Source organism: Sciurus carolinensis, chromosome X, assembly GCF_902686445.1.
Source record: "Sciurus carolinensis chromosome X, mSciCar1.2, whole genome shotgun sequence".
Taxonomy (NCBI): Eukaryota; Metazoa; Chordata; class Mammalia; order Rodentia; family Sciuridae; genus Sciurus; species Sciurus carolinensis.
The window spans coordinates 92239861-92256300 of NC_062232.1; the positions used below are offsets into that span (position 1 = coordinate 92239861).

The window sequence follows — 16440 nt, forward strand, 5'->3', positions numbered from 1 at the left end:
ACCACAAGTAAAATAGCCCTTTCCCTTAATTTAGTAGTATTTCTATGTGGGGTTGAGGGCAGAGCTAGCAAATGTTCATAGTCTCCTACCACAATTTCATCAGCTTGTACATGCTTGTGCACATACACTATTTACCAGTTTTTCAAAACACTCATGTTATAGTCAGTTTTCTGGGTCAAGAAGATAAAAATTCATGTTTTCTTCTAAAAAGAGTCAAAGGTCTATGCATCATATTTATTAAACTCATACAAAATTGCAATCAGTGCTACTCATCTTTTAAAACTCACCTCAAAATTTCACTCCCTGAGAAAGCCTGCCTTGACTTTCCCAGTCTGAGTTAGAAGGCTCCCTCTACTATATTTATTGTTTATCATGGTAAAATTCACACCACAGTGGTCTGTCTCCTTCAGTAGATATTCTAATAAGGCAGTGACACTGTTTTTCCCTATATGTCCAATTCATAGTGAGTGCCTAATACATAGTCACTCAACAAATACTTTTTAAATAAATGAAAAAAAACCGTGAAAATATACACCTCTGCTGAGTTCCTACTTTTATGCAAGAAACTTTGAAGACACAATAGAAAGATAATTTCCTATAAACAAGAAACTTACAATTTTTTTTGAAGCATAAGTTTTAATAGCATAGTACAATCAGAGAATAAGAGGTAATCTGTTTTCAGACAATTGATCTAAAAGGAACTGAGAAAAGAAAGCGAGCAGTTGCACCTGTAGGCCACAAGGAGGCTCTGAGGAGGTGGTGGTCAGGACCCTTTTCCTCTGTGGGGGACATATTGCTGTGTCTGCAGTGTTGTCACAATTCAGAGTGCTGCTGGCATCTAGTGGATAGAGGCGAGCGATGTTCTAAACATCCTGCAATGCACAGGATACTTCCCTTCCTTCCCTTTCACAACAAAGTGTTATCCATCCCCATATGTCATCACTTCTGAAGTTGAGACGTTTTGAACTAGAGGTTTTTTGGAAAGGCAAAGGTTGACTTTGCAGCCGTTAATGAGCACTCACAATTGAAATTGTGGGACTTCAGCAAACTGACTTTACTCTATGTGATTAAATATGCTTCTAGCACTCGTACCAGCCATTTATTATTACAACCATATTCATTCACATTTACTGGGCACTTTCTGTGCTGCCCACTTTACATACATTATCAGGGTTAATTTTCTCAGTAATCCCTTGAGATAGATTTGAATGTCCTTATTTTATAGGTCACTGAAAGTAAGCTCTAAAAGGCTTAAGTGACTAAGTCACCAAACTACAGTAATGAGTGACAGAGCCAGATTTTAACCGCCTATCTGTAGGACTTCAAGGCTTACACATTTTCCATTACCCAGTTTGCTTCTGCATATTCCAGCTCTTTATGTAAAATGGAAGGAAGAAATGAAAGAATCACCTGGATAATTTAAGTTCAATTACTTAGACTATTTCCTTATTTTCTTCCTTTGTTCTGTACACATAGATATGACTGGTGAGATTATATTAGATTTTAAACATCTTATAGCCTTGCTTTAGTAAAACAGTCTGATATTGAGTATCTGCTTCAAATCTCATTGGATGGATCGTAATGAAAATGCATTTGTACCTTTCTTAAGGTAGCTGACAAACATTATTTTCCTAAGCTGAATTCTTGCTTGTTTTGCAAACTATAAATGTCCTGGAGATGTGGCCTCTATGATTTCTTGTTTATTCTCTTATACACTAAGCAACACGATGGAGAGGGAAAAGCTATTTTTGATAACATTTTTATTAAAAATTGAGTGTTCTTTTCTGTATTGGACTTTATTCTTAGGCTCAAAATCACTTTTCCTATAGTCAGCAGGCCACCTGTGACTGTTTTACCTTATACCTGTGGATCTTGGCAGGCAGAACCAGCAGAGAAATGGAGGAGTGCTTCTTAATGAGTAGAACCAGGCTGAACTACTGTCAAAGTCTGCAAGGTTGTGCTTTCTTGCCCTTGCTTCGTGATCGCCCTCTCTGTGCACTTTGCCATTAACACAATGGGTAACCTTAGACAAGTCATTTATCCCCAGTGAGCTTCATTTCTTATCTGCCAAACGAAGTTAAGAATCATAACTACATTTAAGAACTCTGTCTCTAGGATGGACTCTAGGGAGCTCAACCTAAGTGGACAGACATTGGAGTCAGAAACACCCAGATTCAAATTGCAGACCCACTGTTACTAACTGTGTCACTTTGATCTAGTTATTCAACTTTTCAGGGCCTCTTTTCCTCATCACTTGAGATATTAGTAGTAAGTGGTATTAACCTTATACCATTGTGGTACTCAAATGAGAATAATGCATGTAATAACCTCAGCAAATGTACCTGGCACATCCAGTTATTTAAAAACTGGTAGATATTATTTTCTTATATGAATATGAAGCCTTAATAAGGTAATACAATGAAACACACATGTTTTTGTTTTGTTTTGTTTTGGTGCTGGAGATGGAACCCAGAACTGTGCTCATGCTAAATAAGTACTTTATCACTGAGCTATAACTCTAGCAGCTGGGACAAGCATTGAACCAAGTCATAAGTGGGTCTGAGTCATTGACACAGACTAGCGGTGTGTGCGTGGGCAAATCAATTAACCTCTTTTAACTTCAGTTTCTTCATCTAAAAAAATGGAGATGATATTAGGAATATAATGAGTGAAGACTAAATGAGTTAAAGTGTGTAAGACATCTATCAAAATAAACAATAGCATAAAAATGACTATTGTTGGCTGTGGCTGTGGCTCAGTGGTAGAGCACTTGCCTACCATGCGTGAGGTACTTGATTCCATCCTTAGCACCACATAAAAATAAATAATAAATAAAATAAAGACATTCTGTCCATCTACAAGTACAAATTTTTAAAAAGTGACTTGTGCTATTTTCACTAGATGAGAGTGGCCATATTTTTCAGTACTTATAGTGGGACAGAATGAAACTAAAAATCTCACATGCATTGTCTCTTTGCGAAAGTGATCGAGGACCTGGAATTGGGGGGTATCATTACAGTTTGGGAAAGGAGTAGAAGAGCTTGTGCTGAGAGACAAAGGAGAGGGTAAAGGGAGGCAGGGAAGCTGAAGGATGGCCTACATCCCACACCAGAGTGGACCCCACAAGCATGAGGAGGAGGAAAAGGAAGCCTCTATTTAATCATCCTCACCTTTATCCTCAGGGATCTGATTGCTAGGAGGTGGGCAGTCCAAACCACAGAACGACTAGGCTATTCATCTTCCATGCAGATACTGATTGTGGGGGCCAGACCAAGGGATCATTAATGGCTGAAATGAACAGATCATCTTTCAGTTTTGCACAGACAGATAGCCTGGGTCTGGCTTGTTCATTGTGGTATGTCTGGAACTGTTGGAAAATAAAAAAAAAGTCCTATATTTTAGTTAAAATTTTCAAAAGGCACTGTCAGCAAAATCATGCAATGCAGGAAATTTGTCTTCATCTTCCCTCCTCTAGAGTCCCATGAGCACCTATTATTCTTTTCCTTCCCCTCCCCCAGCATTTCCCACTCAAAACTCTTTCTTAATTCATCCTCAGATAGAGGTGATATTAACTTAGCAAACTATTTTTCTTTTTCTCAATAATCAAAAACTTCATTATGCCAAAGGGATAATCTTTTAATGGTGGGAGTTCAACTTAGCTTAACATGTCAGAAAATATATTGATGGGATTTCTGCCACTGAAACCACAACATGAACCCTTTTTTCAAATACTAGCATTTGGTGATCTCTTAAAACCTGGTACTTTAAAGTGAATGGTTTGTTTCCTGTTTAGGGAATTGCTTTGGTAGGAAATTATTTTGATATTGCTATCATTTTTTTTCTCTTAATTTTGATTTGCTGATTTTTTCAATTTTTAAAATATTATGTCACAATGTTTTTCTTTTGCTGTATTGTAATTGATAAAAGCAAATTATTGTGGCTCTGAAAGAGATTACTTTAAAAGCTTGTTTTGTGACTCAGAATTGTAAACAAGGCCTCCTATACACTTGCCTAACATCAGTAGATGGCAGCACACACTCTCCTGTGAAGGGTAATGGGTGAGGGGACGCCATTTTATTTGAACAGCAGTTAAATTCAGAAGCAGAATCTCAGGAAAATGGTTGTCTTTTGGTAATCCTCATGAGAGGATTTATTTCCAGGTTTTTTTTTTTTTTACCCTACATACCATGGAAATAAAAGTTGAATAATTTACTACCATAGAGCCTCATTAACTGAACCCCGCCAATAGGAATTGGTCATAATTCAGAAAGTGGCTTGGGCCGAAGTTTATTTGCTTTTGATCAGTCTATGGAAAAGAGTTTGCTCAGCAACTTAATAGTAAAACTTTCTTAGAAAACTATAAACTGCTTAATAAAACTATGGTTTCAAGTGACTTTAAAATCATCATTTCATTAGGAAAAAAATAAGATCCAGGCACTTACCCATTAATAACTGACTTGAAAAAATATGGCTTTCAGTGATGTGGGGAAATCTTCAGACAATTTGAAAAATAAAATAACTCAGAAATTGCTAAGTGGGCGGTATTCTATAGAGATAGCTCATGTAACAGGTATTCTTTACCCCATCTGAAACTATGGGGCATTTATAAAAGCCAATGCCTAATTTGAATTGAGTTCAATTAAAGAAATATTTACTGAGTGCTTGATATATTTCATAAACAGCATTGTGTAAGGAAGCACTAAGGATACAGAGGTGATACAACATGACTCCCATGTTTAAGAAACAGTCTAAACGGGGATAACAAACTAGATAATATGATCCAGTAAGGACAGAGAAAAAAAGGAAGAGGAAAAATATAGTAGTAGCACAGAGAAGGGAAGTTACTGCCTTTATTCATAGGGATCAGGGAAAACTTCCTCAAAGAGGCCATCTCAGCTGTTGTGAAAGCATGAATAGAAACTTGCCATGGAGAAAATGTGGGAAGGACATTCCAGGTAGAGAATGGCACATAAAGAAGATTTAACAGCATATGCCTAGGATCTCTAATATAGTCAGTGTTATTTGAACAAAGAATTGGTAGTGGTGGGTTTTGTTGGAGTTGTAGAAGAGGCATCTAAACTGTTAAGCAGAAGCTAATCATGAGCTACAATTAAGTTTGTTTTGATCAGATGATAAGGTTCTAGTGGTAAAAGATGTGATCGTGAATTAGAGCCAGATGATAAGAAACCTTGTATTCTATGCCATGGAATTTAGCTCTTTACCCTGTAGATGTTAGGGAACCATTATGATATCCTGAACCAGAGAATAACATGTTTTGATCAGTTATCTACTTCCAGCTTCTTGGGAGAGGTGTGGACCCTGGTCTGGAATGGGCAGAGGGTGGAAACAGGAGGCTGCTGGAATAACCCAGGCAAGAGATGATGAGAAGCAAACAGAGAACTAGGGTTCAACTATATAATGAATAAGGTCAATAAATGTTCATTATTTTCTGTAGAAAAATTACAAAGAAAAGCAAAAGTTTATGAGAGCCAAACTAAAGTGGCAATAATAAGGAAGGGACAGATTGAAAAGTTGTCTAGGAAGTAAAGAGATACAGACCCAAGACTTGGTAGGAAATTGAATGAGAGCAGTGAAGGTAAGGAATGAATCAAAGATCACTTCCATATTTCTGACCAGGCTACAGAGTGGGTGAATTGACAGTAGCACTGAGCAAGATTAGAAATACTAGAAAAAATATCATATCAACTCTTATATTGCCTAAGTCTTATTTAACCTTACTGAAACGTGGACACCCTTTACAAAAAACAACAAAGAAACCTCAACCATCTGATGAATAGAAACCCTTTACTATTTTTATCTCAAGGTATCCCGTGTGTTATTAGATCTTAATTAAGTTACCCACTGGCCCAGAGAATAGATATTGTCTAAATTTGCATGAGGTATCATCTATAGACACAGCGCACAGCATTCAAATATATAATTTCTTTTTAAAAATATTTTTAGTTATAGATGGACATAATACCTTTGTTTTATTTATTTATTTTTATGGGACACTAAGGGTGGAACTCAGTGCCTCACACATGCTAAGCAAGCACTTTACCACTGAGCTACAACCACAGCCCCATAATTTTTTATTCTAATCCATTTAACAGACAAATATTGGTTGAATGACAGCCACTATTCTAGGCACTGAATTTAGAACTGAAAAGACAAATATCCTGACCTCCAGGAAAAGGATGTAAGCTCATTAGAGGGATCAGAGAAGATTTGAAAAAGGAGAGTGCTTTAAGATTGTATTTAAATGATAATTACAAATTCATGAGTTAGACAGGAAGGGGAATGGGAAAGTCTATATGAAGACCTATGTACTGGATAGTGATGGATGGCATGTAAATTCAAGTTAGGAGGGATAAAGAGAAAGGAAAAGAAGAATATTAAGTTAGATCTGTTAAAAGGAGCCACATGGTATCAGATGGTGAAGAATCTGTGCCCAACTAAGGAATTTGGTTTTGATCCTGTTGATCAGAAACTTTTAAGTGCTTGCTCAGAGACAGTTTAGAAAACTGAGGAAAAATAGAGAGTAATTGCTAACAGGTATAAGGTATCTTTTAAAAATGATTAATTTTTCTAAAATTACATCATGATGTTTGCACAAATCTGTAAATATATTAAAAACTGTTGAATTGTGACCTTTAAATGGCTAAAGTTCATGGTATGTAAATCATATGTCAATAATGCTGTTCAAATGTTTGAAGCACTAGTAAGGTCCTAGGTTCAGGGATAATGTTTTTAAAAAGCATAAGTCTCATTACTTTATGATCAAACTTTGTTCTTCATTATATGCATTCCTATCCCTCATTGTCCTTAGCACAGAAGTAGGTGTATAGTAATTACTCAATAGAAATTTTTTCAGCAGAATCAAATGTAGTATAGTGATTAACTTTAGTCTAATTCAGAGAGTATGATGATTTTAATAGTAGTCTGTAAAAAAATTCTTAGATGTTTTCATTTCCTGATCTATAATATTATTTTATGAGAATTTCATGACCAACCATTTTTTGTTTCCCAAACATTAATTTCGGGCTTGGTTTGTGGCTCAGGGGAAAAGCCCTTGCCTAGCACATGTGAGGCACTGGGTTTGATACTCGGTACCACATAAAAATAAAGGTATTATGTCCATCAACAACTAAAAAAATATTTAAAAATTATCAATTTTAATATAAGCAACATGGGTTATTATTACTACTTTAATTCATATATTACTATTTCTTTTTAAAACAAATAAAAAGTAACATTTTTCATGTAAGTTACACAAGTCACAGGAGTATTTGTTTAATTTTTGTCATTGGCTTTGTATCTTAATTTTAATTATTAAAGGGAATCAATTAATCAGTTTAAATCTCTTTCTCTCTTCATTTCCCCTCCTCTCTCTTAGGAAGCATTGTGAGTGTTGGGGACCCGAAGAAAAAGTATACAAGATTTGAAAAAATTGGTCAAGGGTAAGTGATTGTTATTTGAGATATCAAAAGATGAACCTCAGCAACAGGTATTAAAATTTAATAACAACTTGCATTCCTGCTAGTTCATGCTTCTCATTTCTTGGATTGTATTTGTATTTTGCAATCTTAATATTGGTCTTTCCAGCTGGCAGACTGACTGATAATTAACCTACAAACATATCTGCTGCAATCTTCACTATTGTTGAACTGAAAGTGAAGTTTGTAGCTGATTTTCTAGGTAAACCAGTTTGAATCTACTGACTGTATGCAGATATATTGATCAAATATCTTGATCCCCATGTATTTAATAGTTTCAAACTTGTTTACCTAGAAAAGCAGTAAACTTCTAGAAATGCTTATCCTATATGAAAACTCCCTCTATTGTGTTCCCTCACACATATGGTGTGATTAAGAACCTGTTTCTTTGTCAGACTGCAAAATGACAGAATGAAGGTGGGGGAAATCCTTACTGAATGATTGAGAGGTAGGCAGAGTTGATTATCTGAGTCTTGAGGAAACGGATCAGATAATCCCCAAATGAGATGGTGTACATCATTTTCAACAAGTTAAAGATAAAGATCCCCAAGGTTTCAGTGACAGAGATTTGACATAGAAGTCTGCCATGGGCTCTAGGAATCAAAACTTTGCAAAAAGTTCGTCTGATTATCCTGAACGTTAGCTAGACATGGGAACCATAGTGTTAGATCATGCACTGGAGCTGAAGGTAGGGCTCACCAGTTTTGCAAGTCAGCTATAATTAGGTTTATCTCTCAGGCGTTAGTGTGATAATAAGTGGGAGGGCCTGAGTAAGCAACAGTGTTTGAAATAGGAAAAGTTTTGTTGAAAGAACTGTGCCTTCCCAAGTCCGTATACAATCCTCAACTCATTTGCTTTGTGCTTCAATGTTAAATACTACAAGACAGGTTGTAAAAAGACAATATTATGTATTGAGGGGCCTAAGAAAAGAAAAGCTGGCTTCAGATTTTATTTTAATTGTTTAAGTCTCTGGGAAAGCTATCAGTAAAGGAGAGAGATACACTCCATTTGGAAATAGACTTCCAGATCTGTTTGTTATTCAATATGGTAGTCATTATTTACATTTGACTGTGGAGCATTTGAAATTTGGCTAGTCCAAATTGAGAGACATGTTGTAAATATAAAATATACATCTAATTTTGAAACAGCATGAGAAAAGAATGTGAAATATTTCCTTGGTAAAATGTATATTGGTAGATGTTGAGATGCTAAAACTTAAACATGTTGAATTAAATAAAATATATTATTAAAATTAATTGCACTTTGAAAATGTTTTAAAATGTAATGCTAGGAGGTTTAAAATAGGGTTTACATGTTGTTTTTGCTTTTTAACTTTTTTTCAAATTGAAATAATAATTGTACATATTTGTAGGTAACTATATGATGTTTGGTACATGTAAATATCACATAATGCCCAAATCAGGGTGAGCATATCTATCTCCTCCAGTATATATCTCTTCCTGTGCTGAAAACATTCAGTCTTTTCTTTCAGCTTTTTAAAAATATAACATTTTCATTTCATTATCATGATCTATAGCCACCACAGCATAAAATGAGTATCAGAACTTACTTCTCCTAACAATAACTTCATATCCATGGACCAATCTTTCCACAACCCTTCTTCCGTACTGTACTCCCCAGCCTCTGGTAACCACTATTTTGCTCTCAACTTCTATAAGATCAGTGTTTTTGCATTCCACATATGAGTGAGATCGTAGAGTACTTGTCTTTCTTTGTCTAGCTTGTTTTACTTAATATCCTCCAGTTCCAGTCATGTTGGTACAAGTGGCAAGATTTCATTCCTTTTAATGACTGTATAGTGTTCCATTGCATATATGATCACATTTTCTTTTGGGGGGGTACTGAGGATTCAACTCAGGGACACTCAATCCCTGAGCCACATCCTCAGCCCTATTTTGTATTTTATTTAGAGACAGGGTCTCACTGAGTTGCTTAGCACCCCACTTTTGCTGAGACTGGTTTTGGACTCACGATCCTCCTGCCTCAGCCTCCCGAGTCACTGGGATTACAGACTTTCGCCACTGTGCCCATTACCACATTTCCTTTGTCCATTAGTTGATGGACACTTGGGTTGATTCCACTTCCTGGTTATTGTGAATAGTCCTGCAATAAACATGGAAGTGCAAATGTCTCTTTCACATTCTAATTTAATTTCCTTTGGATTTTCTACCAGTAGTGGAATTACTAGATCATATGGTAATTCTGTTTTTAGTATTTTGGGGAACTTCCATTCACATTCTCAAGAACAGAATGTGAGCATTTCCTTTTCTTCATATTCTTGCCAGTACTTGTTATAGTCAGTCTTTTTGATGAATTATTACTATAGTAAAGTAATACCTCCTTGAAATTTTCATTTGTATTTCCCTGATGAGTAGTGACATTAACCAATTTTTCTGATACCTATTGAACATTTGTATGCTTTCTTAGGTCTATTTCCTTGTTTTTTTCTAGCCCTATTTCTCATTTTTAAAATTGTATTATTTTTCTCACTGGAATTGAATTTCTTGTATATTCTGAGTATTAACTTCTTATCAGATATATAGTTTGTTAATATTTTCTATCATCCTGTAAGTTGTTTCTTTGCTTTATTTTTTCCTTTGATATACAGAAGCTTTTTGTTTAATGTAATACCATTTGTCTTATTTTTCTTTTTCTTTTTTTTATTTTATTCTTTCTACCTCACATTATCTTTCTAGTGGACAGAACAGCTTTAATTATAGGTTTAAATGGAAGCTATTTATTTATTTCTTCATAAAGTGCTTTTGTCAAACAGAATTCTTTTTTGAGAGGTGGGAAGGAGAGATGTTATAATTTTGTTTTGATTGTTCATTCCCACCAAGACCCAACTGAGCCAACAATAGCATTGAATTTAAAAAGGAAAAAAAGTAAGAAATGGTTTCAAATATCTCCCAGGTAATGAAGCAAGACTAATTCCTACAGGAACAAAGATTAGGCCACCAAGCAACTTTGCATACCAAGGAGATTTCCCCCTCTGCCTGTTATTTATACCCTGACCTCTAAAGGTGAAAAGTAAAGTTCTTTATTTCTAAGTACCTTTGTAAAGTCATATAATCTAAAATGAAAAATTAAAGCAGAAATCCTGCTTGTCCTCTGCAGAAAGGTCTGTTTTAAATTTCCAGCGAGTTCATCATTTTAAAGAATGGTAAAACCAGCAGACAGTTCACTTGGAGGCCCAACAAACTTTTTTATAAGCCTTAAAGGATAAGGGTTCTACTTTATTTCTCCTTTTGTCTCTTTTAGTATCTAGCATTGTACTCCACCCTCGCTAGGCCTTCAAAAAAATTTATACAGTTATGATCAACAGCCAGCTTCACTTTGGCTGGACTCAAAGTTTAACTACAAAGCTTCCCTTGTCTGCTGCCTCCATCCCTCTGCGGCTGTTTTTGCATCAATAAATATTTGTTGAATTAATGAAAATGTTTATCTTTCTAGCTTTCTTTTTGCTCTGACTTTTCATGTGTATATGTACGTCTGACTTGTTCTCTCTCTCTCTTTCTCTCTCTCTCCCACTCTCCCTCTCATCAAAGTATTTTATTTCTTTGTCTCACAGTGATTTGGTCTTCCTCACCACATCTCATTCTTTGTCCTTTGGATATTGGCGTGTGCTGCACATCTGTCTTTTTTAATGCATGTTTGCTTCCCCTTCTACTGCTCATTTTCACACACACACACACACACACACACACACACACACACACAGCCCAAATGGTCATAATATAAAATCGAAATAAATATTTATAAAATCAAGATGTATTTTAAAAATAACTTTTAAGATATAATCTAGCAACTCAAATGTATCTATTTACTGTGATCTTATCATTTGTTTAATTTATTAGTTTTATTTTTTGTTCTTTACATATTGACTGTTTCTCTGTTCTTAAGTTTAAAGTGAGTGAGAAAATATCTCTTTTTTCTCTGTAGATTCACAAAACCACTCATATATTAACTTTGTTTTTACTGACATGGCTCTCAATTTATTTTTCCATGAATTACTGGCCTAAATTAGACAAACTAGTTCTACTCTCAATATATAGAGCTTTTATTTTCTTTTCATTAAGTGTGGGATTTTTATTGTTTTGTTTTACCTATTGTTGTGGCACCATTCAAAATCGTCTCAGTAATCATTCAGTGCTAGGAATAATCAACCCCAGTATTCCATTTTCAGCTTCAGGGAACACAGCAGCTCACTCTTGGGAACCAGATTTGAGAAAAACCTCTTCATTAATCACCCTCGACTACTTGGAAAACTAAATTTTTTCCAGAATGAGTTTCTGCCATCCCAGCATTCAGGCCTGGAGCCAGAGCATTGGGATACATTACCCATGAGTCAAGTTCAGAATTCCATGTCTAATAATTTGAAGACATAGCTAGGAGTCGAAAGCTAAAGATGACATTATTTCACTATGTTTGCCGTGAAGTGTTCTGAAATTGGCCACCAAATCCAGACATTTTGAGCACATGCATGTAAAGTGAAATAAGAGGTTGAGAGGGAGGGGGGTGGAGAGAGAGAGAGAGAGAGAGGTGGGGCAGGGAGAAGAAAAGAAAGAAGGAAGGAAGGAAAGAAAGGTACTACCGAAATTGTCATTAACAACATGAATTCATCTAAGATATATCTGGTGGAAAATGAAGCATCTTCACTCTCTAGGATAGCTATGTAAAAGAACTGGTTTAATAAATGCACTAGGGTGAGACAACAAAATCCAATATTTATTTTCCATCAACAGCTATCATTGGCAAACCTGTATAATTCCCAAATAAGCAAGTAGCTATGTAACAGACGGCTGAATTTACTAATGTTGGCAACTGTCCCCACAGATTTCTCATTAATACATTTGAATTCATTTTAAGGCCTTTCCTTAAATAAGAATGTACTGAGAAATAAGCCCTTTTTTTCTTTCAGTTTCATGTTGTATTTTCTCTTCAACCATAGAATAGAAAAAATTTTGAGGCAGCAGCTTAAAAGATGGTTTAGATTCAGTTTAACAAATATCTTTTTTGTTCAGGGAAATCCTATCAAGTGCCTACTGTTTATAATGCAGAATAGTAGTTAAGAACCACATTCTGGGAGTTCACAGTGACCTCAGTGTTCATTATCCCCCTAAATGTTTGACAGCAAGAAAAGGGGAGTTGGATCAAAATATAAGCAAGCTCCTGCATGTGCCTTTCTCCTATATTTTATCCACACACTTGTCACCCCACCTCCCCAGATCCGTCCTTGACTTCTCTGGTCCTAATTGTCCTTTTCTGTCTTCTGTCCTTCAGAACCTTATGGATTATATCAGCATGTATTTACTTTTTAAACCTTAGCTTGTCTAGATAGGTAAAATTGCTTGAAAAGAGCCAAGATTCTAAACTCAGAAAACTGCAGAAAAATTGTTTTATTTCTTGAAATGTCAGTTTCTCCTTCATAGTAAAGCATAATGCACATACCTCATAAGGTTTTGAAAAATAGAGAAGGTATTTAATGTGCTTAGTGCTGTTCATGGCACATAGGTAGGTAGTTAATGGTACTTATTATTAGGGGTGAAAGATTCACCCCATGTTCTACTATAATACAGAGCAGAGAACAGCACTTATTATAATGTAGCTACAAAGAGCTAAAGGGAAACAAACGGAGGTAAAATGATTTACAACCAGGGAGGGGATATGAGGCAGGATTCTTAGAGCAGTGTACATTTGAGTAGTGACTTGACAAGGTGTAGGAACTTAACAAGTGGGGATTATGGGAAGTTTCATTTGAAGGAAATCAAGTGAATATTTACTTTAGACTATCGGTTTCATTCCCTTTGGTATCCATAGGATCTGCAAAAGTGTCGTCTAGCATACAGTAAATACTCAGCATTTGTTTGATGCACATTGAAAAGACCAGAAGAGTTAAATCAATAGTTTCAGTTCTATGGATACTCAAAAGTCCAATTGGCAGAAAAATTAGTAGAAAATCATGCTAGAAAGATAGGTTAGGGGTATGTTATGAAACAACTTGAAAGATACAGGCTACACTGTTTTTTATTTGTTTAATTTTTTCAGATAGGTGATACATGGACATGGCATAATATTCAGAAGGCACAGAAGAATTGATAGTGAAATGTGTGTCTCTCAAATTTTTGTCCCTTAGCCTTCCAGTTATCCTGCACAAAGGAAACCTCCAGCAAGAAACTATTATTGGTTTTATATATAATACTTTTTCAAAAATTTATTTATTTTGACTCATTGTAAACAAATGGAGTACAACTTATTTCTCTGGTTATACATGAAGTGGAGTCACATCATTTGTGTAATCATACATGTACATAGGGTAATGATGTTTGTCTCATTCTTTTATTTTTCCTTCCTCCCACCCCTCTTTTTCCTCTATATAATCCATCCTTCTTCCATTCTTGCTTCCCTCCCACCCCCCATTATATATCATCATCCACTTATCAGAGAGATCATTCGTCCTTTGGTTTTTTGGGATTGGTTATCTCACTTAGCATGGTATTCTCCAGCTTCATCCTTTTCCTGCAAATGCCATAATTTTATTCTTCTTTATGGCTGAGAAATATTCCATTTTATATATATATCACAGTTTCTTTATCCATTCATCAGTTGAAGGGCATCTAGTTTGGTTCCACAATCTGGCTATTGTGAATTGAGCAGCTATGAACATTGATGTGGCTGTATCTCTGAGGTATGCTAATTTTAAGTCCTTTGGGTATAGGCCAAAGAGTGGGCTAGCTGGGTCAAATGGTGGTTCCATTCCAAGCTTTCTAAGGAATCTCCACACTTCTTTCCAGAGTGGCTGCACTAATTTGCAACCCTACCAGCAATGTATGAGTGTACCTTTTTCCCCACATCCTCGCCAACACCTGTTGTTGCTTGTATTCTTGATAATAGACATTCTAATTGGGGTGAGATGGAATCTCACATGCATGTGCACATATACACGTAAACACACACTCACATACACATAGCCCATACATACTTGAATATAAGGTGACATATAAAATAATCTTAAAAATAATTTTGACTTACCTGAATACATAAACTGCTAGATATATAAATAAATGTTTGAATGTCTACTTATAATGTTTAATTTGTTAATTTACTCCCATTTAAATATTTGAAACCACACATTACATAAAATTATATATTAATTTGGGGAGATTTTTCTACATTTCTATTTCACAAACCTTGGAATTTGAAATTTTCCTAGGTATCATAGTCACTAGAACTTCCTTTTGAGTTTCCCAGCAGCGATCCAAATATATTGTTTGCTTTGCATCTGAGATCTTTGAGATATTGAACTCACGTGTGATTCTGTCCCTCAGTAATTTATTCCTGTCACAACATTAAGAGATTTGTTTTCTGAATCTGACCTATACATTTTCATAGTGTATCTACTCTATCACTCCTTAAAATTTCTGTTACAAATATTTAGATTTACCCAAAAGTAGAGAAAATAATACAGGAAAACCCTGATTTATTTTGCCCAGATTTAACTCTTATCAATAATTTTTAATAAAATCAGAATTCCATTATAACATCTATGAAAAATTAACAATTATTTGATATTGTCTAACTCCTACCCTATAATCAGAATTCTCCAGATGTCTCAAAATGCTATTTTTACAGTTGATTTGTTCAAACCAACATGTAAAGAAGACCCACACATTGCCTTTGGTTGTGGTTTTTAAGTTTCTGTACTCTAAAACAGTCTCCCTTCTTTTTCCATCACCATTGACTTGTTGAAGAAACTAGACACCATCTTGTAGAATGTAACTCTTTCTGGATTTGTCTTTCTGGATTTGTCTGCTAGTTCCATATGGCATCATTTAACTTGCTCGTCTGTTCTCTGTATTTCCTATAAATGGGTGTTAGCTGTAGAGGCTTAATTAGATTCAAGTTCAGCATTTGGCAAGAGTTTTCATAGGTGGTATTGTATATTTTGCATTGTATCACATCAGGATGCATTGTCTAATTGTCCTATATTTTAGTGTGATGAGTAGATTGATCAGATGATTCAATGGGTGACTATCACCTCCCATGTAAAGTTCCCCATCAACCTTTTATCCAATAGTTTTATCTATTGATGATTATTGCCAAAATCAGTTATTTCGTTGGAGATTGAAATATAGTAATTTTCCTAAATCTTTCATTCTTCCCTACTTATGAGTTAGAATATTTTGTGTGTGCATTGTACTAGGGTTTGAACCTAGGGGTGCTCTACCACTGAGCCATGTCTCCAGCCCTTTTTCTTTTATTTATTTTTTGAGACAGAGTCTTGCTAAGTTGCTAAGGTTGGTCTCAAACTTGTGATCTTCCTGCCTTAGCCTCTCAGGTAGATGGGATTACAGACATGTATTATCAGCACCTAACTGAGAATTTTTTTTAAGGAACTATACTTCATCAGCTAAGGCTTTTTAGCTACCCTGAAATGTAATCATGCAAGGAAGTCAAGATGAATTCTTTTTTTTTTTTTTTGGCAGAGTTGGAGATCAAGCCCAGGGCCGAATTCTTCTTTATTATTGTCAATTCAGTATAAGGAATCTGGTACCCAAGTTTCTTCCAAAAGTTTCCAATGAGTGGTGTTTGGTTTTATTTTAATTTTTTTAGTAAGGAATGAAGGCATTCTCATTTATTTAAAAACACCCTTAAAAACTCATGAGTTTATGCATTTTATCTGCCTTCATCAGTATTTTTAATTATCACACTATTCCATCTTTAGTTAATGGAAACCCCTTTTACTATATTGGCTTTGAAAGAGATTTTAAAATCTTATTTAGGACATCTAACACTTGTAGTTATAAGACCAGACCCCCAGAAATAATTTATTTACATTCCTTCTTTTCTGATTCTAACAGGTACTCTCTATGAACCTCTATAACTAGCATTGATTGAGAGTATTTCAACCTAATATGTTTTT

General features: G+C 35.2%; 1 protein-coding gene across 10 annotated transcripts in view; it reads left to right on the forward strand.

Moving 5' to 3' along the window:
• The window catches only part of Pak3 (p21 (RAC1) activated kinase 3), a 255810-nt gene that overhangs the window by 200389 nt on the left and 38981 nt on the right, over nt 1-16440 (forward strand). For all 10 annotated transcript variants that reach the window (XM_047535566.1, XM_047535569.1, XM_047535571.1 and 7 more), the window contains one exon: nt 7397-7460. In XM_047535566.1, coding sequence (XP_047391522.1) covers nt 7397-7460 — 64 coding nt within the window. The remainder of the gene's footprint in view (nt 1-7396; nt 7461-16440) is intronic.